The 26221-nt window shown below is 36.0% G+C and overlaps 1 protein-coding gene across 1 annotated transcript in view; it reads left to right on the forward strand.

Moving 5' to 3' along the window:
- The window catches only part of REV3L (REV3 like, DNA directed polymerase zeta catalytic subunit), a 119569-nt gene that overhangs the window by 22355 nt on the left and 70993 nt on the right, over nucleotides 1–26221 (forward strand). The window contains exons 2-4 of the mRNA XM_033056731.1: nucleotides 22701–22890; nucleotides 24197–24271; nucleotides 25678–25838. Coding sequence (XP_032912622.1) covers nucleotides 22701–22890; nucleotides 24197–24271; nucleotides 25678–25838 — 426 coding nt within the window. The remainder of the gene's footprint in view (nucleotides 1–22700; nucleotides 22891–24196; nucleotides 24272–25677; nucleotides 25839–26221) is intronic.

Raw genomic sequence — 26221 nt, forward strand, 5'->3', positions numbered from 1 at the left:
GAAGTCAAATGAAGAAAAAAAACCCCTTAACTGAAGTACTAAACATTGCTGTAGACCACCTGCTTTAGATGACTCTGCTTTGAGCAGGGAGGTTGGACTAGATGATGGTCGGGGTGCTTTCCAACCTCACCTGTTCCACCAATCTGTTATATGACAGAAGAATTGCATTTAATATATCTGCATTAAAAATGGGTTTATCCAACTAGTTTGTATTTCAGATTTTCTTCATTTTGTTGAAATATTTTATGTCATTCTATTGTCTTCAATTAAAATAAAGAATACTTAAGTCATTTTTGTGTAATATTTATTAATGGAGCTCTTTCTCAGTTCTGAAGGAGTATCTATATGTATCATTTCACCAAACTTGAAGTATTTGTTCTTCACCTACTTGAGATGGTCTATTTCACAAGACGTATTTAGAAAAACTTTGTAATTCTAGGTCGCTTACTTTACCATTTCTGTAGTTTGGTTTTCTTCTAATGTCTTCGTCAAACCACCATACACTGACATAACTTGTGATTTCCTAAAAATTGAAATGTAATAGTTAACCTTTGGATAAAGGAGGGCGATTTCATCTAGGTAATAGAAGGGAGAAGTTCAGTACAGCTAACAGAGGTGTGCTGTAGTTGCTCATGAGGAAGTATTACAGGCTTCTAAGAACTGAGTTTCAGGTGACAAGATATTGAGTAAGTGATTAAATCTTCAACCATACAAAGGCAAACAGCCAACATTTAATAAAAATTGCATGGTTCAGATTAGGTTGCATTTGATTTCTGGCATTTAACAGCTCACTTAGCGTGCAGAGTATCCCTTCAGAAGATTTAAATTGTCAGCTTTGGTGGTCAAAGTGACTAAAATTAAACTAGGAATACTGCAACACAAGTGAAAAGGAAAAAAAAAAAAGAAAGTAAATAAATCTGAGTTTGACAGAGCTTTTTTAGTCCCACAAATAAAATTTTAGAATGCAGATATTTCAACCAGACTGCTCCTTATTTGAACGAACATATCCACAGACTCTAATGACTATATATATAGATAAAATGTATGTAGTTAAAAGTGTTAACTGTGCTTTTAATATACAATGTATCTACTTTCATTTGGACTAGTTTTGAGCTCTATGGTAAACATATTCTTGCATATCTTTGCACTTTTTTTTGGTATTCTTTTTGATACATTTTTAGGGTTTTATTCTCATACTGCTTGTTTAATTTATTGTTCCTTAGCTGTATGCCATGAAGTACAAACATACTGGCTCCTTCTGGCCTGTTAAACAATATCCTTTCTAATTGTAGTAAAACTTATTAAAGTAATTTATTGAGAGTAGAGGACACAGGAGAGCTGCTTGAGAATTTTTTATTCTAATTCTCACTGCAATGTAGAATTCAAAGTAGAAGTTTTCTGATAAATGTATCACCTGATTCCATATGCTTTAATTTGTTTTGAATTATATGTGGTTGCAGAATAAGAGCTGGAGCTCAATCTTTAGAAAAGTTACTTTAGTAACTTTAGAGGCTTCATCCCTTTTAGGAGCATAAATATTTCATATGAGAAGCAACTCATTATAACACTTATTTATAATAATCTATTTTAGTGCAAGTTGGCCATGCAATTAGTCTGTATAAGTAACATATAATGTTCATAGGATTCAAGAAAGAAAATAGTAGCAGTCATACATAGTTATGTAGATCACTTGGTAGAGGTTAAGTGTTCAGACAAAGTGCAGTGTTGTATGTAAGAACAAAGAATGTAAACAAAGTCTATGGTACGGAAAACAGGAACTGTGAAAAGAATTTCAGATCATTGCAGCAGCTGAATGAATAGTGGTATGATGCTGAAAGGGCTAATATTATTTTTGGTTACAACAGAATGCCAGAGGTTGAAGGTAGCATTTGCGAAGCAGATGTGCTAAACTGTGTGACACTGTGCCAATGCATTTTAAATTATGTAGGAGTCTTAGAAGAATGCTCAAAACATTCCCCCCCCTGCCCCCAGAGGATATTAAGATAAAGTTTTATTAGATGGTATCAGGAGCTTGTGGAGAAGTGATGAATTCTAGTTTAGTAAGAAAACCACAAGAAAAAAATACCTGAAATTCAGGCTAGTCAAATTCTAACAAACACATAAGCAATGAGGAATTCTAGAGAGAGGAATTTAAAGACTTCTGAGCTGCTTGTTAGAAGAAAGTGGTAGCCACATCTTCTCCTAAAGATAGATATAGATTTTTCTAGAATGGCTACTTTTGTCATGCAAGCCACTGGACAACCAGGTCTGTAATTACCTGGAATACAGACAAATTGAAGAAATCCTCCCCCATGACTTAAAAAACAGTCCACTGCATCAATATGATTAGTGCTGTGTCAATGCAGCACTGTTTGGGAAATACTGCTTGTAGTTCAGTCTCAGCGATGTGGAGTACTAACCATAGGTGTGTGAAGTAGAAAGATTTGAGTTCCAACTCCCCATTAGGCTCCTTGTGTGTTACTTCAGAGTTCACTGGCCTGTGCAGATCTGAGCTGTATGTAAACAGCTGATCCAAAATGCTGGGAGTTTAGATAAAATCTATGGGTAGGATTGTGCTTTCTCTATCTTAGAGCTCATGAGAGAGAGAGCTCACTAGCTTTGCAGCACCACTTTAATGGTGTTACCCTGTAGTAACAGCTATGCAAACTGTCATAGCAGGAGCAGCTGATATGCTGTAAATTTATGTGCTGGTTCAACCTGCTGTAACTTGTGCATGTGCTCATACTTCCAGGGATGACAGGCAAAACATCTTGCCTGTGCTTTCAAAGCATTTGAGCAATCCGTTATAGTGTCTTCAGCTGGTGTTACTGCCACAATGGAATCAGAATGTGAAACTAAATGTAACTTAAATGTGTCCATGGATAATCAGGGTCTCTCTGCCATTTTCTTACTATGGGAGAGGGAGATTAGTGTCACAGAGCAGAGGCCTTTGTTGTCTTCCAAAAGCAGCTGTTAAATGCATAATTTGAGTAAATTTTAGCTTGGTAAACAAGTTTTTGAGATGTGTTTGTTCTTAGAAACATATCTGATTAATAATTCAGCATGTGCAGGGTTGGATTGTTCTGACTACTTGTGACCTAAGAGAGGGGGCCAGTACTGAGTGCTCTCACGCATAGTCCAGGGCATAAAGGACAAGTGGCTTCTACCTCCTGTCTACTCGTCCTGGTTCTAAGAGAGAATCCTGTAGTGAATGCATACCTTATAAAATAAATGTGATATGTTTAGAATTTATTTGATTCTTGGTTCTTTTTCCCGTTCAAACAGGATAAGCTTTGTATGGTAGCATTTTGGCCAGTTGCAAAAACAGAGTGTTTGGATTCATAGGATCATTGGGCTTTACTTTTATTTATCTGTTACTGTTAAACATTTCTATTGCTTATTGTATTTGGCAGATGCTATTTTCTTGTTTCCTTTGTGTGATGAAACTTTTCTCCAGAAGGATATAAACAGCGCACAAGACACCTTTTCAGTAGTGCTGGATCTGGTTAGATCTGCTGAAAGATCAGGCAAGTGCATCAGTGTAATAAAGCTACTGTTTTAGTAAATAGAGTGTAGTTATGCAAACCCAGTCTGTTTTTATTCAAACCTCTTTCTAGCATATAAAAAGTAACACTGTAAAAAGCAGCTTCAGGAGAGCACAGCATCAGGCCAGATGTTGTTTGCTTCTGTACGATGTGAAATAGGAGGGGGAAACCTCTGCTGTTCTTTTCTACAGCAGCTGTATTTTTGTTCCTCTTAGTGCTAAGCACTTCAACATCAAGTGTTCTGATCATCACAATATTCTTTGAAACAGTTCTCTTTATTTCTACACAGATTGAGTTATTTACGGCAATACACGTATTTCACTGGTATTGATTTGATTTATGCCATTGGGAGACCTTCCTGGCATTGCCATTGCCCTTGTCTCTTTCGGAGAGTGTGAGTGCCCATTGCAAAATATGGCTCAGTTTTGTTTTGGAAACAAATGTTTCCAAATAGTCAGACCCATCCACTGAAAGAAGCTTCCATGCCTTTGGAGATTTTCTACTCAGTTCTACTTCGCACAACCCATGTTGATGAAGTACAAGTCAGAATGAATCACTGGAGAATTTTCAAGTGGCATGGAGAGATAATTGTTGTTGTAGAAGGAGTAGCTGACATCATCACATTTAATGCAGGATCTTTACTAGTGATAGAAGGATTGGGTCTCTTTGAGACAATGGGCTTCATTTGTTGAAAGTAGATGTCCTTCACTGAATATTCACCAAATTTAGCATTATTCATTTATATCCATCACTAAGTAACCATTCCAGTTTGAGTGAATATTGTCCTGATTGAAACCTGGTTTTTAAAAGGAGAACAAAGAAAGGAAGAAAGTATTTTTCAGATCACTACTTTCTGGCAAGTGCAGCTATGGGCTTAGTTGAGAGGACTATACTCTTTGGTGGCAAACTGTCAAGCATTGTGCATTGTATTTCTCATAAAGCTTAATAGCGTAGAACCAGTGTTATTTGCTTGGCAGTGTACATTGCATTTGATATTTCTGATTTAACATCACTGGCTTTGATTATTTGAACTGAACATGCTCCTAACAAGACTTTAGGGAGGTGTTGTCCATTGACCATTCCTCTGTTTAAGAAAGGCAGTTAAATGTATAATTTAATTTAAAATTTTACAAATATCACAAAGATAGGATTCTCTGTGTGCATTTATGGGGTCTTTGTACTTTTCTGCTTTGTGTTACACATTGCTGTAAAGTTTCGTCTTGGATGGTAGTAGGAGAAAACCTAGTTTATCTGGTGACTATAACACACATGAAAAGTAAGGAAACTTTTAGAACATGGTAGAAAATATTGGAAGTTTCTTAGAAAACACATATTGTGATAACAGCTTGAAATTCCCTCCAACTTACTCAAATTTGAGTGCATATAACATGCCCCTGTAAAATGTACTTCTAAATTTACATGGCAGGGAATAGCTTTTTTGCTTTCTTGCTGTTTCTGGAAGTAGCTGTTTGTGCCCCTGAAACACTGGAGAGATGTTATCTATAAAACTGTGGTCTTAATGTAGGATGAATTACCTGTTGAAGGGGTCCAATCTGCTGCCAGTCCCCTTTGAAGCATGATGCTTAAGTCATCAGACTGTATGAACCTCATGCTTTGAAAAAAAGCAGGTCTCTGGACCAAGAAAAAAGATGCATCTGATTCATAGTAGATCTGTTCTTCCTGACAATTAGACACATGGAAATAAAGTATTTTATTTTTACCCTCTCTCTATTCAGGGAACAGTAATACAGAAGCATCTTTATACAGACAATGTTACCACAAAGTATGTGATACAAATTTTGGATTGAAGTACATATAGTGAAATGAGTCAAGATAGGGAATTGCAAATAAAGAGCCTCACACATACAGAAAGGATTCATGGGCCCTAAAATAGAGGCAGGTAACAAGACAGCTCGTATTGTTTAAACATGGTGTGATAACTACATGAAGGGTAGTAATTTTACCCATGTGCTGAGCCTGCTTATTTTTACAGTGATTCTTCTTTTGCTGAAATAATTTACTTGGGAGTAGGAATGTTTTAAAAATCATTTAGACTGTATTTGCTCCATTTGAAGTTAGACAGTCCTTTATTGTATGTGGTTCCATTAGAAAAAGGAAAGTTACTTTATGCATGTTTATAGTGCACACAGGGGGCTTGTCTGCACAATTTTTTTTATAAGCAATGAGCTACAAATTGGACTTTTAAGCACTTTTTAAAACTAGAATAAAGGTACTTTAGAAAATAGCCTGTTTTGTAATACACATCCCTAGAGCTATATATCTTCCAGTTGAGTGCAGATGTTAATTATTAGTCGGTTAACCTCAAACTTCTCTGGAGCAAAAATGTAAACCTGGTCACATGGCAAGCCACAGTGTGATTTCTATCATCAGTATTTCTTAAAAGTTTTTTTTTAAGAACAGTCTTACTTCTTTCTAAATGTTTTAAGTAAGTTTGCATTCTTTTGCATGCCTAACTGCAGATTATGGTGGGTGTGTCTTGAATCCTGTATTGGGTGTATTCCAGTTAGATTGCTTTTGTTCCACTTTAAGTGATTTGATAAATCATAGTTCTCACATGGTAACTTTGTGCAGATTTGTTTGAATTTCCAATGCTGAGCCAATTTCTTCTACTATAGTTTCTTTGTGAACTTTCATGTGTATTTGTTTTCCTTACTTAGATCTTTATTTATAAGTGTAATTACCAAAACTGGCATTGTTTCACTTGTGCTGGAAAGACAATTTATTTGCTGTATGACACTGTCATGTTTTCATTCTCTTTAATTGTTTTAATCAGTTTGGATATCACAGCTGTATTCTGACTAGTACTATTCAGTAAATCTGTCTTTAAATGGTGCACTTCAAACTGTACTGATTTTTATTCATCTCTAGTCTATTGTGACCCCATAGCCTTTCAGTGTGAACACATGATTTCACACTGGTCTCATTCTGCCCATTTACGTTATTCAGCAAACAACTGCAAAGTATATAAAACTTCTTTTTTTTTTTTTTTAATGTGGAAAAGGGCAGAAATGTGTCTTTCACCATTCAATAGCCATTGTCCTAACTCTGGTATAGTAACATTAATATAGTTGCTCTAGTATTAGAAATACTTAATTTGTTTTACACTGGATTAATTACTTCTTTTTCTCCGCATGAAACTGAAGTCATGTGATGTGGTTTACAAGTAATAAGAATAAAAGAATTTGTGTCTTGGATAATGTAGAACAAATCCTTTTCTGTTTTATTAGTATTTGGAAATTACTTGCCTTCTCAGTCTAGTTTACCAAAAATGTTGTTAAATACTGTCTGTCCAGCTTGCTTTAGAGGTAAGAAACATTGAGAGATGTTGTTTGCTTCAATACATTAGAGCAGTTAGTTAACTGATATTTTCTTGTGTTTGCAGAAAATAATTGCTTTTTATCTCTCTGTGAAAGGGGCACAACATAAAAGCTATATGGATGTACCAGCCATTCCTTCCCACTTGTGAGAATGTGGCAGTATAGGATCTTTTTTCCCTTTACTTTTAAAGCAGCTAGCAACAAGATTATAGTTTAGAATTCTGCATATGCTCGTTTTTAGCTGACATTGATACTGTATGAAGCAAGAAGTGTGCACAACTGCCCTCTATGGTTTTGGGTCTTTCTGTGCTGGCACAGTAAGTTCTGCAGTTACAGTGAACCTGGGGAACTGATGTGTATTGAAAGGGTAATTGTTTTGCAGGATGAATTTTTAGCCAGGTCAGTGTTCCAGCTCAGTTCCTAGTGCAGATTTCCACAGTCTTGTTCAGTCTCAAAGGAGAAATGGAAAGCAGTAGGAAGACCAGATGATCTGGACAGCTTAGCTTTCATCTAATTTTGTTTCTACTGTACAATCAAATTGCTTTTTCTAAAGAATGACCTCTCAGTGTTATTTCTCTCTGTATAAACACCTGGAAGATGTTTTTTGTATTGAAATGCATGGATTACAAAGAAGATTTTGAGATTTTTTTGTTTGTTTGTTTCCTTATGCTGTATTTTGGTTTTTTTCTTTCCCTTACTTTTCTTAGAGAAAGAACAAAACTGAGGAACATGTATAGCGAGTTTCCAGGTTTGTAAAACTGTATGTTATTTCACTTCTTCCTAAGTATTGGTAATGTTAAAAATGGTTGGGGGAAAGAAGATAGTATCTAAACAGTGAAATATTTTCCATTCAGTTCACTGGAATCTGAAAACTCGATGATCTAAATAGACAGTTATATATGCTTTAATATCTATATTTTAAAAATTTAATTTAAAATGTAGTAACTTCAACCATACTTGTATTTCAATAGTAATTTGTAGGTAATATTTAAATAAATCTGGCATTTAAATTTAGGGGGAAAAAAAATACCAGGAAGCAAGTCCCTTACCGCTTTCTCTTCAAGAGAAGTAAATCTTTAGTACTTCGGCTGTACTATTTGCAACCAAACTCCACTCATAATTTCACCTTTTGATACACTTGCTGAAATTGATGTGTGCAGATGCTGAACATGCAGTACTGTCATAAAACTGGTTTTAGATTAAAGTTCATAAGGAATCTAGTACATTATTCATTCCAGCCACAAGGTGGCTTATGCAGTTGTTGCTCTTACAGAGCTGGAATTAAATGAGAAAGTATGTATTCACCACAAAGGACAGCATACAGCAGTAGCTGAATCAGAGGTGGTTTGTTTGCCAGGTTTGCTCTTTGTGGCCTGGGCGGATCTTGATTGCGAAGGTTAAATAGTGTGATAGATGTCACTTGTGCTGAGACCAAATGTTGGTCAGTTTGTGTTTGGTAGCCAGTTGTTCTCAGAACTGATATGTAAGAGCTGATGTTATTCCTATAGTAGCGAAGCCTACATGTCAAAAAAACATTAATTTTTTTTTTTAGTTCTTTATGTTCTGGTAATATATTGCAGTTTTTTTAGGAATTTTGTGACTTAGCAGCAACCTTGAACTTCATTAAATTGATGCTTTCCTCTTCCACACTTTTGCTTTTCATGTATCTCAAAATTTTTCATTATTCAGTTTCTTACTGTTAATTGGCTTGCTTATTTATATTGTTTATCAAATTGTAGTAAATCATTGGAGATTTAACCTGAAATATGGGCTACACCTGACTTTATGGAGCCTTGGAAATACCAACATATATTTTAATACAGACTTTGGGTCCTTCTGTGACCTGAGACAAAGAACAAATTACCTTAGATCTTGATCTAGATCAGCAAAGTGTGCCAAGTGGCATCTCCTGGTAAATTCAAATTGGTTTTTCACCTTCAGTGAACCATAGAATGGTTTGGTTTGGAAGAGACCTTTAAAGGTAATTTAGTCTAAACCACTTGCAATGAACACGGACATCTTCAATCTTCAGAGTTGCCAAATTTTGACTAGTTCCCATCTCATCTTTTCCTCATCTGCTATAGGAGTTCTGGAGTCTCTGTTTATCAGTGTTGCGTATTAATTCTTTGTTAAAAGAAAACCAGGGTTGCAGTCACTAAAAAGAGTGGAAATATGCCAGAAGTATTTTTTTATGTGTGAAGTATTAGGAGGATTTTCAATAATGTGATAAAATACTATATTTTCTCATTTTGCCTAGCAATTAGCACAAGGTGCTCAGTGATTCTAATCAATTATTCAGTGAGTATCATCCCCAGTCAAGAATTCAATCCAAATTACACATTCACTCTGAGAAGGTTTTTCCTTATAATTGTGATTGTATTTCCTTGTATTTGTAATTCTTTTGGAAGTTATCTGCAAGTCTGAGCTGTAGTAATGATAGTATGTTGTATATGAAAAACTGAGATTACAAAATGAAAATACTAGATTTTAATTTTTTTAAGCTTTCCTGGGGTTTCAGCAGAAAGTATTATAGTTTAGGTTTCTGTAACATTACAGTGCTTAGTGATTTAATTAAGCATAGAACTACTTTGCTGTTCTCTAAACCATTTTAACTGTCTCAATGTAATAAAGGCTCTCTCTGCCTTTTTAACATATGACCTACTCAGCATCACAATAAAAATTCTGAGGGAGAGGTGGGAATGCTGTTGACTACAGTGATATTCACCTGCCTTGATGATGAACCTTTCTGTATGCGTTGGTGTCTGCTTCATCGGCATAAATTTCTAACTACTATGACAAATGAGATATGCATAATGCCAGAAAATCATTCAGCATTTTGTTCTCACTTGCAGATTCCAGGTCTTTACTCTGTATGTGTAGCTAAGGTTTTGTGAGAGTCACTATCAGTTGTACAAATGCACTTTAATAATGTATGTGAGGAGTCAAGGGCTTAACTAGTAGCAGTTTGTTCTAGCACTCTCCCCCAGCACCAACACTTCCCACTCTGTGTTTTTTTTAAAACTCTGTTTCTCTTTTTGCTCCCCCTCTTCATGCAGAGTATTTTTTTTTGGTTGGGTTATGTTGTGGTGGTGTTTTTTTGCTGTTTTCTGTGCTCACTGGAGACCAGCAGTAGGGCTACTGAGAACCTAGGGAGAGGGAATCTTTGTATTTTAATGCACTTATTTTGTTACTGATGCATGCTTTGTTAATGCTATTCAACAAAACCATGGGGAAAATCCCATTATTGCTTAAATATTTTTTTTATTTTTATTGAAAAACTTGTGTCATATCTCAGTCACAAAGGATATAGTCTTAAGCTGCAGCATGGGAGGTTTAGATGGAACATTATGAAGAAATGTCTTCACAGAAGGGGATGGCTGGGCAATCGAATGGGCTACCTAGAGTGGTGGAAGAGTCACTGTTCCTGGAGATATTTAAGGAAAGACTCGGTGCCATGGTTTACTTGATATGGTGGTGTTTGGTCATAGGTTGGACTTGATCTACTAGGTCTTTTCCAACCTAATTCTGTGATTCTGTGACACTGCCTATGTATCACTGCTATCACAGATTTGGGGAAAGGGAGAAATGGTGATAAGGGAGAGTTCAGATCTGAACGGAGTGATGGAGAGATTAAGTAACCAATCCTTCAGCACATTTTGACATTAGCTTAAAATGTGAAACTAGATTGCTGGCCGATTTTTTGAGGAAGATCCTTTGTTTTCAGTGCAGAAAGAGAGTCGGTAGTTAGTTGTGCTGTGCACAGAATTTCGGCAATTTAAAGTATAATAGCCAGTGAGATGACCTTGTAAAATAGGAGTATTTGAACTGGGTGACACTACATCTGCAACAGATACTTCTGAATAATACTTCAAACCATTTCTTAAAGAATGCAGATACTGTAAATATTTACTGCTGTAAATACATAGCCTTGGAAGCGCGGCATCCAGTCTACACAGGCTTTACAGCCACTCAGAAGGTTATTGAGTATGTACAAGACAACCACATGAAATGATGTGTACAAGGCAAGCAGTCTTGGGGTACATACTTTCTGTAAAGTGCTCAGATGTTTAATTTTTTTTTGCTGTAGCACTGAAATAGAAAAAGATTTTGTAGTTTTAATCATGTGAAGAAGTAGAATGGTGTGTGTGTTCTCAAGTAATGAGGGTAACAAGCCTAAGATAAGGTTACTACAAAACCTGGGCATTCTTTGCAGAAACAAAGCCTAGAGCAGGAAAATAGCCATGACACCCTTCAAGTGATGCCAGCAGACTTTACAGAAGACAAAAAGAGGAGGATGGATGCCTAATTCAGGGTGAGGAAGGAAAGTAATATGTCAAAAAAAACCCCCTAAAATAGGAAGAAAATACTTAATAGTATTGCAAAATGTGTAGAATAAAATAGTAGCAATGGCTGTATTCCTGAAAGAGCATTCATTTACACATTTTGTAAAATATGAAAGAACACAGCATAAAAAGATCACATTTGAAGAATGACAAATGCTGTGCCTGCATTTAACATCTGTTGACTTCAGTCGTGCTTTAGTGGATGTTAAGGTCTTTGTTCACCTGGAAAGGAGTCAGTAAAGACCCTGCTTGTTAGTCCCCACAGCTGAGGGTGTGGCAGACACCTGAGGACTGTATTTGCAGTAGAAGGCAAAAAGCTAAAATGTAGATTCTTTTAAATTACCATAGAAAAAGTCTAAAAAGAGCTAGTTTCATTTACTTTTGGTTTCAAGGACTTTTTTTCTTCTATAAGACACTTACCCTGCTGTGTCTTTTGTAAAGCAAGGAGGATGTCTAATATATTGACAGGCAAAATAAAGCATTACTGTAATGTGATTTCCATATACTATGCTCTTTAGTGTGATGGAGAACAATTTTAAAAATACTGAGAAATGCTGTAATCTGATTTTTTTCTGATGCTGCTATTCTTTCCGTTTAAAACTGTTGTATTTGCATTTGCACAGTACCTCTCAAGTTAATCCTGAGTATCTGTTGAAGATAAGTATTTATTGGACAACTGCTGAATTGGAGTGAAGGTTAAAAATTATGTGAAGGAAAAGGGGGTGGTAACATTTTTGTGTATGTGTGTGATACAAACTTTCGAATTGCTCAGGATTTACATTTCTGTTAGATAAATCAGGATTCAGACACCAGTTTTCAAGAATACAGTTTCTCTAAGTCATGTATAGAACCACTCCCTCTCTAACTGTGTTATAGAATTGAGTTTGGCTGAGGATGGGTTCACGGCACACCAGGTGCTGCTATTACCAGATGAAAATTGTTTCCCTCGTGTAGCTGCTTGAAAGATCCTGTCATGAGAATCTTTAGCAAAAATTATAATAAGGATTTGAGGTATGTGCAACCTCAACTTCAAAAGCTTCGGTGAATTTAGAGCATTTTATCTTTCTGTCTGCTTGCTGTAATTTCTTCCCCACATGGCAATGTCTTGAATGTTCTGCACCTTCATGCACAACCTTTTTTGGAAATCTCGTGAACAGACATACCTTTCACTAATATGTTTTTAATAGGTTTGTTGTAAAGGATAATACTGTCTCCCACATTGTTTAATTATGTATTAACACAACAAATGGACAATATTTATACCATTATATCATTTAATGTAAGCTATGGTAATAGGACTACTTTATTTTAGTCAAGTTTGTGGTTAAATATATTAATGTTACATTGAAAGGTTTTGTCACTTTGGTGATTAAAGTTGTATGTTGTTTTTATTAAGCTAAATCAGGTAGACTGAAACTTCTGTTCTGAGTAAAGGCTTAAAATGGAGATTTGCAGCTGTAACACCCTCTGAAGTTCAAGATCACAAGGTAGAAGGTAGGAGTCTACTAACACTAAGATTTGCTTTACTTTGTTATCTTTACTGTCTGACATAGTATGTTTTGGAGGTTGACATCCAGAGGATCATTTCTGTTAAGTGGTATGTGCTGAGCCAGCCAGACTTGGCCAATAGCAAAATTCCTGTCCAGTTGCTTGCTTCTGCAACCCACCACCCCCAATCTGTTAATGCAGGGGGGTAAAACAGGAAAAACAGAAACAGCAAAACAATAGGTTAAGATAACAACAGGGAAATTGTTTACCAATTACCATTACAGGCAAAACAAACTCTGTTTGAAAAAAAAAAGCTGATTTATTGCCAACTAAAATTGATTCAAGTAATGAGAAACAAACTCAAAACAGCACAGCTTTCAGCCCTCTTCCCCCAGGCTAAGGTCTATTTCTCACATACCCTCCCCCTACCATGCAAGCTCACTTGGAGAATGGCATGGGGGTTGCAGCCAGTACATAAAGGTGTCTCTCTGCCTTTCTTCCTCATCATGTCTTTGCTCGGCTCTGATGTGGGCTCTCCATGGGTTTCAGTTCCTTCAGGAATATCCTTGTGCTCCACTGTGGCATCCTGCATGGGCTGCAGGGTATATCTGCTGTTCCATGGAGATGTTCCTTCTCCACTTCCCTCTGACTCTGGTACTCCTTTTCTTAAACATGTTCTCCCAGAAGTGTTTCCAGCTTGGCTGAGGGATTCAGCTGTGCTCTACCGTGTGTGTTTTGGGTCTGGTTGTGTCCTGCACAGGGCAGCCTCTGGCCTCTTCCCACAGCAACCTCTCCTGTGCCAGCCATTTGCACATAAATCTGGAACATGGAGTTAGTAAGATATTAAGAACACAGTTTATTTCCTGGGTCTTGAGATACTGTCCCCTACTACTCTTGTCACACAACATGTAGTCATTTCAAAAACTTACACAGAAATTTGGGAGGGGTCTGTAATAAGGAAGTACTTCTTAGTAAGTTACTGCTTGTCCAAAAATTATAAGCCTAAAACATACAAAAGATGTTAGGAATTTCTTTATAAAATAAAAGGGTATGTGTGATAAGGAGTACCAAGTGTTGCAAATTTGTTTATAAGTAGCCTAAGAGCAGTGCTTGTATTTGTGGAGCATATCCTCTAGCTTTCATCAACTTGAGGAGTGGGCTGAAATGACAGCTACCTGCAAGTGAGAGATCTTAATGCAAGTACAAAACCAAAAATTTCAATAGTACTGTTTGAAGAATACAGGAAGAGAAAACAAACAGAATGTGATGTCATTTAGTTGTTAATGTAAACTAATGTGACTCAGGAGAGTGTGTATATTCTGTAGTGTGTAGTTTCGAGGAGATTACACAAACTTGGTGTTGTCCAGGAATTTATAGTCAACATTTGTGAAAAGTGTTTATGAAAGATTATACTGATGAAAACACTGTTAACCTTACCACAAGGCCAGGGGATTTTGTGCCTGCAGTTTAGAGTAACAAATAATTTTTTGGCAGTAATTTATGGTGCTTTCTCTCTAACTAGCTCTGCAGCTGACAGGAAAATACCTGTTGAACAAAAATTTTTCAGTTGGTTCTGTGTGACACGGGACTAAGAGATGAGTTGTGACTGGAGTGATGCACATGCATCACAGTATTTAAATAGGCAGATGATCCTCCTGTAGAAGTGAAAGATCAGTTACTCTGAAAACTTTTTCTTTAAACATCTATCTGCACCATTCTCCATGTACGTGTGACTTGTGTCACTTGCACCAAGAAAGACCAGTAAGATAGAACTTGTGTGGCAGTCTCAGTCTTCAGTGTACAGTTGTGGAGGGAAGTGGAAACCAAAAGCTGTGTGATTGCTGTGCTCCCCCTTTTTACTACTGACTTGTTTTTTCATCTTTTACAGGATGTGGGGAAGTACACCTCATCAGTTTACCTGGGACTAGTAAATAGAGTCTCTTCTGTTCAGCTATGCTTTGGTCAGTGTGGTCTAACATAGTCTTCCTGTGTTGCTTTCATGTGGTGATGTTTCTTACCAGAATAGCAGCACAGCTTGGACTGTGCTGCCAGCCTGTGAGTGCCAAGAACCCAATATGACAGCTGGAATCTGTAGGTGGGGCCAGCTGCATTTGCCTCCTTTGTGTGTTTTAGCTCATTTTAGCTAGGTTCATAGTGATTTTTTGACACTCATTCAAGAAATAGTTACTGATTTTGTCCAGATGATTAGATGAGTAATCTGTCAATAGAGGAAGCAAGAATAATATTTTGTATGGGGTTCATTTTATAGTTGGGTCCTTAATAAGTGAGTACCTGATCTCACCTTGCGTCCTAAGAAAAGAAGAAAGAAAAGAAGAAAATACTATGGCTGTTTCCCATAACTCACAGCCATCAGCTTGAAAAATGGTTTGTATGTGGCTTATCTTTGTTTTTTGAGATGCTTACCTTCTTTGGTTTCCATTGTTTCTGGAGATACTTTTAAATTATCTTCCGTGTCTCAGGACTTTCCTGGTTTTAGTTGGACTGCATAACAATACATTTCTCAAGTTATATTTCAGTTATTTTTGCTTGCTGATAACAGTAGGGAATAGATGTACTTTTCTGATGATGTACCTTTGCATCCTATAAATGGCTAGGCTTGTCAGTACTACTTCTGAGATTATTTTCTAATGTCTCAGCAGGAATTCAAAAAAGATCCATCATAATCAATTCCAGTCAGGAGGAGGTAGTTTTACAGAAATAATCAGAAGATCTTTGAGTTGATGTATTAAATAAACTGTTTCAACTTCTATGTGTTTTTTTGGGATTTGCTCATGGTTTATGTGTAAAAAAAAAAAGTAAATCAGTGACTCTCTTAAATATTAGACTAAAAAATATATGTTAAAAATTCTGAGTAAGATAGTAACCTTACTTTTGGAACTTACAACTGATACTTGCCATCAGTAGTATTTCCCAATGTAAATTCTAGCCTGAGACGTCTCAAAGGTTATTTCTTCTTTGTATCTAATGATCTTCTTCAGTTTTGTGTGACTATTGCATTGCTTGCTATATTGGACAAGACAAGACTTGGTGAACCACTTGTTTCTTAGGCCTAATATTTCAAATTATTAAGACAACTTATACTTAATGTAAAAGCGTCAGTGAGCAAATTAATTGCATGGATGTCAGCTGGAGATATCAGTAAAAATCAGTGTTTCAATTGTAATTTTATTTGATGTACCTTAACCTGAGAGGAGTTTGTCCTCTGGACAAATTCAAGGAAGCTTGTGGACTTCTTGCTCAAATCTCCACAGTGCTCAGAGATCTGCTTTTCTTTGATCTTTGTTTCCTGCCATAGCTCAGGGTATCACACCAATGTGCATCTAGTTTTAGGTTTCCAATTTCAAATTACAGACAGAAAATCCAGCTCTTCTCCTTCACTAAGGATCCCTGCATCAAGGCTGAGGAATAATCTAATTGCAGTGAGTCAAAGGCCTCATTTTCCTAGTGTTGGTATGGTTTTGGGGGGTTTTTTGGTCTTCATAAGAGTTAGCGGTATTACATGTTGCAAGGAACAGTTACTGGCTAAATAATTATAAGTAGCCAAACACTCCATTTGGATTCCAACAAATGTAGGCAAGAGATTTTTTTGGTCCCATTTACAGGTGTTACTGAAATAAGTGCTTTCTCACACCTTAGAGAAAAACTGAAAATTTTGGCACAAATACCTAATCTGTGAAATAAGGTCTGTGCACTCTGTTCTTGATTATGTTTTGAGAATATTTTGTTACTGAGAGGCTTAATTTCATTATTCTGGTTTCTCTGACATCCAGTATTCTCTAGTATCCACATCTAGGACTGCAATGTGTGTAGTTCTGCCTTTCTTCTCAGTCCTTGTGCAAAAGTTGACATGTGATGACTCTGGGAGAAGATTGTAAGTTTCATTTAATCATTGGAGAAGTTAACTCTTTGAGATTAACAGTGTGAACTCTTACATTTCTGAATGACTTAGCAAGAGTCTCAAGGGGGAGAGATCTTCCCAACTTTTGTTAGGAAAGGGATTTATCTTCATCAAAGCATTACCTTACCTATGAGTCCATATATTATTCATTTGCTTTGTGTCAGAGGGAAGGAGTGGTGGCTGTAATTTCACAGGCTGTGCTAGCACTAGAAAGAAATTGAGATATGTCCCTTTTCAGTAGCTCAGTTCTGATGGTATTCAGTGATACAGGCTTGACAAGCCCACCCCAGTGAGCAACATAATTTAGACTGAAGGCACCATGTAAACTACACAAGATGCCCATGTTGCATCTACCAAGCAGAGTAGATGAAATACTACTGTTAAAACTTGATGTTGCTCTCTGAAACCTCTTCCTGGAGAACAGGTGAGATTGCCTAAGACACAGGAACTTTTATTGCATGAATAAATTACTTTGAAATTGAATTCTAATATTATTCCACTTAGAAATTTTAATTCCTAGAATTACTCTTAAAACAGGATTATTAGTTTTCTAATTCTTAGTTTTCCAATTCTTTGTAGGTGTCACTATTCACAGTTAATTTTTCAAGTGTTTTTTAATGTGATTCAACATTTAGTTGAAAATATCAATTATCTTTTTAAGATGGTAGTGTCATGTCTTTTGATTTCTAATTATTTTGCTTTACAGTTGCTGTTTAAGGAAAGAAATGCCTTATGATTTTTTTCTGCATCCTGTAGTGATGCTTGACATGTTTGCGTGCATTCTTCTTTTTCATGTTTAGTTAGTCCTTTCACTTACAAAACTGCATAAAGTACTTCTAATAGATTGCAAGTGTATGAAAACCCATTTGTCTTCTGTCTTCTGCATCTCTTTATTAATTCCCAGTCCAAATATCCTAAATTCTCAGGATTTTGCCATGCTTCTAAATGCTGCTATAGCCTCTATTTTACTCCCACACCATTGTTCCCCATGGCTTTGCATAGCTTCTTAATGGGATCAGCTTGTTCTGTAGCAGAAATATCACAGTAAAATATGTCTGCGTGTAGACCAACATTGAACTGTTCTCTGAAGTCTTATTTGTCAAGATTTAGATTTAGTTTTTATCTTCTAAATACTAAAGAAGGTGTCTGTTCAAAATGTTTCCAGTGTTGAGTTCAGTTTGTGAGGGTTCTGTAGTCAGTTCCTAAATTAAGAATTACAGGATAGGAGCTACATGGCTTTGACTATCGTTTGTGAGAAGTTAGTTGAACTGTATCACAACTGTAGAACATGTTCTCATTCATTATCGGAAATTAGAGTACAGTAATTTCACAACTATAAGGCGCACCCTTTTGACTAAAATTTTTCCCTGAACCCGGAAGTGCGCCTTATAGTCCGGTGCACCTTATGGTCGTGAAATTACTGTAGTCAAAATGGATTCACTCAAGGTAAATAATTCTTGACCAACCTGATTGCCCTCTGTGATCATCTACATGCTTTGTTCAGACAGTTCTCCTGTGCCATTGTAAGTCTTTCCGGAGGAAATAAATGGAGACGGTATCTGTAGAAGCTCTCCCCTTGATGGAATATGAGCCAGCAGGTGTATGTGTATAAGTCCATCTGGAACAGATAGACTTCTGTTATCTCTTGGAATATATACACAGACATTCATGTGCTCCTTGTCTGTCTTGTTTGCAAACTTTCTTCCGGAACCGGACAATAAAATAAGTTCCCTTAGTTCCCTTATCAATAATGTTCACCTTTTTCTTTTGTACAGAAATTTCTGCTGTTTGATCTTGGCAGAAGAAAGTTTTTTAGAAGTTTAAATCAAAGTCCATGTTTGCAAATTACACAAAAGCACTTCTCTGAGGACACTTGAATAATAATCCTCAGATTCTCTAACTTGTACTTGTTGAAATTAGATGTTCATAAGCTTAGGCAAGGGGCTGGACAAGATGACTTTGAGAGGTCCCTTCCAACTTCAGCCATTCTATGAAGACTGCATCTCAGTTTTATCCCTACCAGATCATTCTGCATGGCTGAGCATTTGGGTGGTCAAGAAGATATCCTTCCTGTATCTTGCTAAGTAGTTACTGAGTATCTTTGCATTGCATTTTCATCCAGGTTTCAGTTCTCTTCTGAAAATATTGAAGTTTTCTATTTTAGGATGCTATAGATTTTTCTTGAAATAGTTAAAAATTATAGAGTAACTCAGGGATTATGCTTGGTATGTGCTTCTCATGGTAATGTATATGGCAACCATCTTCCAAAAAAAATACCAGATTGACTTTCTTAATATATCTCTCATGGGTCAACTGTGCAAATGCTATATTTTTATACTTCAGTAGCATTTATACCACTTGCTTTTATAAGTATGGGTTTGGCAGGTGGGCTTTCTTTCTATACTGTATGAAAATATTGCATTTGTATTATTTTTGAAGTATCAATTCTTTATTATTGTTATTATTATTATTATGACTATTCATCTATATTGATGTTTAGTTGGAAGTGTCCTCTTTTAAGAGAAAATGGCCAGTTTGCTAGTTGAGTTATAACATCTCAAAGTTTTGTGTACTGCCATTTTTTTCTATGTTATGCCAGCAAGCTATAACAAACATACTTGTTAGGTGTCTGTACTTTAATTAGCTGTCTCCTTGAGTCATACTGGGATGCTTGATCAGCAGATAATTCAACCAGTGCCAACCTCATGCTTTTAGGTCCATGAAGAGGCTGCAGAATGAAAACATTTCAGTTGTCTGTCCCTTCAGAGGCCAATTTTGTATCCAGAAATTCTGCAGAGAGCAGTCTTATGCAGAATCTGCTGTTGAGCACCACTTCCACCAGTTCAACAGATGTGAAGAAACTGATTCTATAGATAATATAAATATAGCATCATCTGGTCGCTGTAAGTGGGCACTGTAGCAGTCATTGCTGTTCTAGTGGTACAAACTTTTTTTTCTGTATCTCCAAAAAGAAACAGAAGCATAATATTAACATATTTAAACCATAAAACTCATTAACCTTCTCCCAAGCCAAGTTTTTAATTCATGTAAATTGGCAGGTCTCTGTAGCCCGAAATCTTCAGTGGGTAGATTGGAAAGGATCCACTAGAATTTTTAATAGGTTAGTGCAAACCATGGTTGCTGTTACTGGAGTCTGGGCTTCAAACTCAATACCATGATATTTGATGCATTTTGATGATTTACTCTAAATGATGGAAATGCGTGACTGTTCTTAACAGTTAGCAGGGTCAGACTTGTAATAATGTCGATTTTAATTAAAAATAGTATAACCAAATATCACGATAAATAAATCAGTACTGTAAAGAATCAAAGTGAGTAGCTGTGTAAACCCATGTAACGTGACAGCTGTTAGCCTAATAGGAGTCTTAGCTCAGCAGTAACTTGTTTGCTTTCTTGGCAGAATCAAAAATGAAAAGCAGCTCAGGGTGTGTGTTCCATAAGATTTCCCTGGAGTTAAGTGGTAATTTGACTCTGCTCAATCTAAAGCCATAGTGTTTATCATGGCGTTTTTTGCACATAAAGGGAAGTACAGGGGAAGGGAACAGAAGGGAACTTTCTTTGTATGTGCTCTTTTTTATTCAACAACAAAATCACATTATCAGTTCAGCAAGAACTGTTAAATAGCTGCTTAACTTGAAAGGAACCTGAATCTAAGTACAGTAAGTTTAGACTGTGTAACTGTTCTGTTTATTCTGGTGCTTTGCGATTTTGTGTTCTAAGGGGTCATAAATTAGCTATAACTCAGAATACTTGGACAATCATTAAAGCTAAGGTATTTTTTAAAATATGAAAAAATTGTGCTTTTAAAAGGAGTCCATAGGTAGTAGTGCAAATAAAATGTGTGAGTGCAGAACTGATTCTGACTGACAAGCTCTGCGAAGCAAACACCTGAATTTATAAAATTCATGGGTGAGATGTGTATTTGTATATACAGAAATTCAGCCTGTATTACAATATCATATTTAGCTTGGGGTGAGTTGGTTTGTTCACCTGGTTTTTAAGCTGCAGTGAGTATTCAGACAAATTACTTTATGAACTAGTTTGAATTTCCCCCAAGCATGATCCTGGGATACATTTTTTAAAAACCCAACAACGACAACCCACCCTTTCTAGCTTAAGCAACAAAAATAATAAAAAAACCCCAAACTCAAATCCTTCCCAAAACCAACCAACCAAACTTGAATAGAGAAACTATAGAACTTTAAAAAACTATTAATTTTCTGATAATTGTATTTTGATGGGGAACTCCTTTATTGCCAAATCAATCCTAAGGATAGCCATCAGTATACACTCAGATTTGTTGATGACTTGATATAGAAAATAAATGGTTTGCTACCATTGCATAGTCCTCTTAGTTCACATGCTACTAATATATGGCTTTTTCCACCTTAAGGATGAAGAAGTTTTCTGCCATATAAAGCAGTTACTGTCCTTTATTTTTCCTTTGAAAAAAACCCCAAACCTGTAGTTTTTAATTTCTTTGGTTTCCTCTTTTTTTCTTAATGTATTTTTGTTTGAAAAACATGGTACATAAATAAGAATTTTATTTTCCTGAAATATTTTAAAGGCATGGGCAGAATTCATAGATGATGACTTCAACATTATGAATGTGTATATCAATTGTATTTCAGCATTAATGAGGAGACTTGACGGAGTTGACTTGCAAGAAGAATAAAATTTACCTTAGAAAATGGACTTGTAGTACCATTTTTTTGAGCAATTATTTTACTTCTAAACATAATTTGAAGAGCAGTATATCTGACCCCAGTTTAAAAAAGGGGCAAAAAACCTATGCTGTTAGTGGGATTTTTTGGGCATGCTTTCACAGGTGTAAAAGATTTGCAGGCAGTCCTCAACCTGAAGGTCTTGTTATTGCTGCACTTTAATGGACTTAAGCTGTCTTCACTGGGTGGCCACTGGGGTATGATTAAGTGTAAATACTTCAGGCAAGCTCCACTAGCTGAAAAATAACCTCAGTTTGAAAGAGTGGACTTTTGGAAGTCTTTTCATTGGTCTTATGGACTAGTGAAGTTGTGCTCTCTTTTTGTAACATTCATCTCCTGGGTGATGAAAGCACAGCCAGTTTTGCTGTCTTCATGCAGGGAGTTCATCCAAACAAAATGCAGAGGGATATGTGCTGCCTATCATTGTGGTGGTGGTTGTTAATCAGCAACACATGCTTACAGTATTTTTCTGTGAAAGTTTTTCTATGGCCACTGAGAAGTCATGAATGATTTTGGAGACTGAAAAGGTGGCAAATGGATGCCAGCAAATGCTTGCTTTGTTGCACTGTGGTGAGAAAAGAACAGATGACATGCATTGCAGTTGAGACTAAAAATGTGGTGGGTTTGGGAGGTCCCAGTCTGTATTACTGTACTGCCTTGTGGGAATGAGAAACTCAGACTCTGGTCTAGCACAGAGGTTTTCAGGGTGTGTCCTTTCATTCTGCTCTTACTGCACACTCACAGAAGCTAATGCTGGGAAGTAAGAGTGTTCTTAGAAGTCTAGAGATTTGCATATACAGCAGAAATCTCTGAGGGATTCACAGATATTAGAAGTTGAAAATCACTCTTTTTTTTTCCACAACCCAACTTATGCCTTCGTAACTAGAATACTGAGTGGCCTCATAGGTGCTCTGGCTGTTCTTTTTAATTTCTGAGAGATTGTATAATTGGTAATGAAAAATTTTCACAAGGACTGAGAAACTGTTAAGCATCCAACATTTACTCAGTAGGCAAAGTTATTCTTAGAGAGATGTTGTGTTATTACTATAATGAAAATAATTAGTAGTGAATTCTGTTGCTACACAGGTGTAATCATGTGTATGTCACATAACTACATCTGTTCTGTATCGATTTTGTCAATGAATCAAGTGTGAGAGCTGCTCTACATTAGTACCTTTTGTTTGAAAAACACCTGCACTTGCGCCATAAATTTATTCTGTCAGCAGAACCTGAAAGTAATATGAAAAAATTCACATGTTCACAACTACTTAGAAGAAGAAGAAGTAGTCACTAGAGAATAAATGTTTACCTTTTATTTTTAGGTCAGAAGACTTGTCTCCACTTGCATGGTATCTTTCCTTATCTCTATGTACCCTACGATGGTTTTGGACAGCATCCAGAATGCTACCTTCGTCAAGTGGCGTTCAGCATTGACAGAGCACTCAATGTGGCTTTAGGCAATCCATCTTCTACTGTTCAACATGTTTTCAAAGTATCATTAGTATCTGGAATGTAAGTATGACCTGTCAGGAGTTTTGGTTGGTTGTTTTGAATAGTTTTTTGCAGTTGTACTACATAGAAGCACTTTGGACTTGGGTGATTGCAGTGCAAATACTTTTTCATTCCTCACCCATGTATGTCTTCATACAGGGCTGTACAACTTCTAAATAACTCTTCTCACTTGCCTTGGCTTCAACATAGTTAACAGGTTTTCCCAAAAAAACTCCTTAACACAACCATTTTTTCCTAAATGGAATCCTAGGTCTATAATTTCACAAAATCAGTTCTTAGGTTTTTCTGTCTCAGCTGATAGAGCAGTACTTTCCAAGCAGCATTTTCTACCTCTCTGGATTATTCTAGGTTCATGTAAAATTGCCCCCACAGGGACTTTCAAGTCATGCTTATCTGTCTGATTCTTACAGCAGCACAGGCCAGGAAGTGGAGGCTCTTAAACATACATATACTATTAATCTATCAAGATGACCATTGTGATTTATTTGGTGTAGCTTTCTATATTGAATGTTAGCATTTTAAGGATTTTATTAGTTAATTTTTATTTAACTTGCATAACCAAGGGCTGAAAAATAAGTCAAATCGTAGTGAATAATAAGAAAGTATCCTGGGAGAGCACAGGTAATTGAGATACATGCATTCAGTTTTCGTTTTCAAAACAATGTAAATGCTGATTTTCAGTGTTGTGCGACACTACATTTTATTTGCTTTTTTCATGCATTTCTGAAATACATTCTTTCTAATTGTAAAGTGTAGCAAGATAGTGTTTCTGTTCCCAGCCAGTTTTGCTGGTTTCTCGATATTGTGAGTAAAGTGGCTGCAATAACTTGTTTTTATTTCCAGTCAGAGATTTCTGATTTTTTTTTACCAGTAACAAAGATCACCTACCAAATTTCTTGATGTTGATCTTTTTGTGAGAACTATGTAGGTTGTAGTATAACTTTTCATCTCAATAATGAAAACTGGGCAGAGTAAACTGTTGATAACAATCTTTACTTGAATAAGTGAGGAAAGAACAGGTAGAAATTAGGAGAACCTGCCTGTTTTTCACCTCTCTTGCCTTAGAATATCAGAAAAGTCATTACTGAAAGTCAGCTGCTCATTGTGTCAACGCAGCACAAGAGTGTGTCAGGTATTTTGTTTATTTGCATAAGACGTTTGTTTGGGGAAGACGTAAATGAAATACAACTTCATCTTTAGCTGGGTAGATAGACATGCTTATTTAATACTGCTTATATTACAATGTCACTGAATAAATGCCATAGCATAACTGACTAGCTTCTTGCTTTTATTTCTTTCACTCCAGGCCTTTTTATGGTTACCATGAAAAGGAGAGACAGTTTATGAAGATTTATCTTTACAATCCTGCAATGGTAAAAAGGTAAGGATGTGGAAGTACGAAGTTCTGTCTGATTTCCTTATATCTTGAATGAAAAAGTCAGGTTTGAAACAAGATTCACCAGTAATTTAGTAAAATAAAAGCTCCAAAATTATTGTCACCCGTTTTTCAAAACACTTTAAAATTTGCCAAGTTTAAACACACCAATAATCTTTTGAAGAGTAGAATATTAGGAAAGCAATACCAAAACATACTTGCCTTTAGTTGTTCTGTGCTTACTGTAATCTGTGAACACTTAAACAAATTTGCATCAGCTTACTTTCCCTGTACCTCTTAAGGAAAACGATGCAGCTGTCTTTCATATGGCTTCATTACATCTATTATGAAGTAAATTTTAGTAGGTTTTGTTTCCAGTAAAAATTACTAAATTTAAAATTTGCTTGGTAAACTGAATAGCTTTTGTTATTAGGCAGGTTCCCTGTTTCTCAATAGAGCAATGTTCTGTTGTATGAAAGTGCTGGTGATTTCAATCTTACTGTCAAAGTAGCTGCAGTAAATTCAGGAATAAGTAAGGAGGAATTATTTGCCAAACATAAACTGAAATCCCTTGAGTGTGTGCTATTACATACTGTAACTTTTTTTTAAAAGATCCAATACATGGTCATGTCTGATTTTTCTTCTAGGCAAGTGAAACTTTGCATTATTTAGAATTTCTGTATTAATGTATGACAGGGCAGTTGTTTCAAAATTTGGAGCTTCTCACATTTGAATTGCTCCTGTCCCCAAATAAGGACTGACACTTCACTTAACTTATTCCTTTCTTTTTTCTGTATACAACTTTATTTTTAATCCCAGTTTGTTACACTTAGAAATGCTTTGTGCTTTTCTTTGTTGAATAGTTGTATACTGTTAATTGTAGATAAACTTATTGTTTTATAGTTATCCAGATACTTGCAGTTATTTTTTAATATGTAGCTGTTTAAAAGAGGATTTGTCCTCCTGCAGAGTTTTAAAATACTGCTTCTGAGTATACAGTATTTAGCTTCAAAACCATGAAGGACATTATATGTATCATATATATCATTCATGTACCAATGAGAACTAGGGAGACTTTCAAAATAATTACTGGTGTTGGCATACAGCTGCCACAGTTGTTCTGTTGAAAAATTTTCATGGCATATAGTGGCTTTTGGATCACTTGCAGGAATAGAATTGTAGGATGCTTTTTAAGCTGAAGGATTCGAGTCTCCTTTGCAACTAACACCCAAATATTGTATCATTAGCAGAGATCATTTTTGTTCATCTATTACTGTAAAAACACAGCTCTTAAGTTAAAAATACATCTAAAGCAAAATTTAAAATGTCTAAGTATTCTATATTTTGTTAAAGTCAAATATCAATATTGTTGTACTGAAATAATTTTGTTTATGCCCTTATTTGTCTTTTAGAGTTTGTGAGCTTCTGCAAGGTGGAGCCATAATGAACAAATCTTACCAGCCTCATGAAGCCCATATTCCCTACCTCCTACAACTCTTTATAGACTACAATTTATATGGAATGAATTTAATAAACCTGGCTGCTGTCAAATTCAGAAAGGCAAGGAGAAAAAGTAAGGTGTTTATTTATTAAGACCAAATAATTGTTTTGAAGGCTGAAAACTACCATTTCGAAAAAGGTGTCTCTAGCTGTCAGACTTTTGCTTTATTTTGGCTGAATGAGTTTCCCTGAAGTTTGCTTTCTGTGTCAAAACAAAGTCCATATGTAGCTTTTTTTCTTTTTATGCCCCTGTGTGGGGATTGAGGAAGAGCCTGCTTCCTGAAATTAGATGCTGTATATCTCATGTGATCTATCAGCATGGCAGCTGTGACCATTTCACAAGATGACCACACCTCTTTTCTAGAAGATGAGAAATTGTTGATATTTAGTTGAAGAGTTGACATGAAAGATAGCATAATAATACTGTTGCATTTTTTTATGGTTTTGATTCATACA

Source organism: Catharus ustulatus, chromosome 3 (genome assembly GCF_009819885.2).
Source record: "Catharus ustulatus isolate bCatUst1 chromosome 3, bCatUst1.pri.v2, whole genome shotgun sequence".
Classification (NCBI taxonomy): domain Eukaryota; kingdom Metazoa; phylum Chordata; class Aves; order Passeriformes; family Turdidae; genus Catharus; species Catharus ustulatus.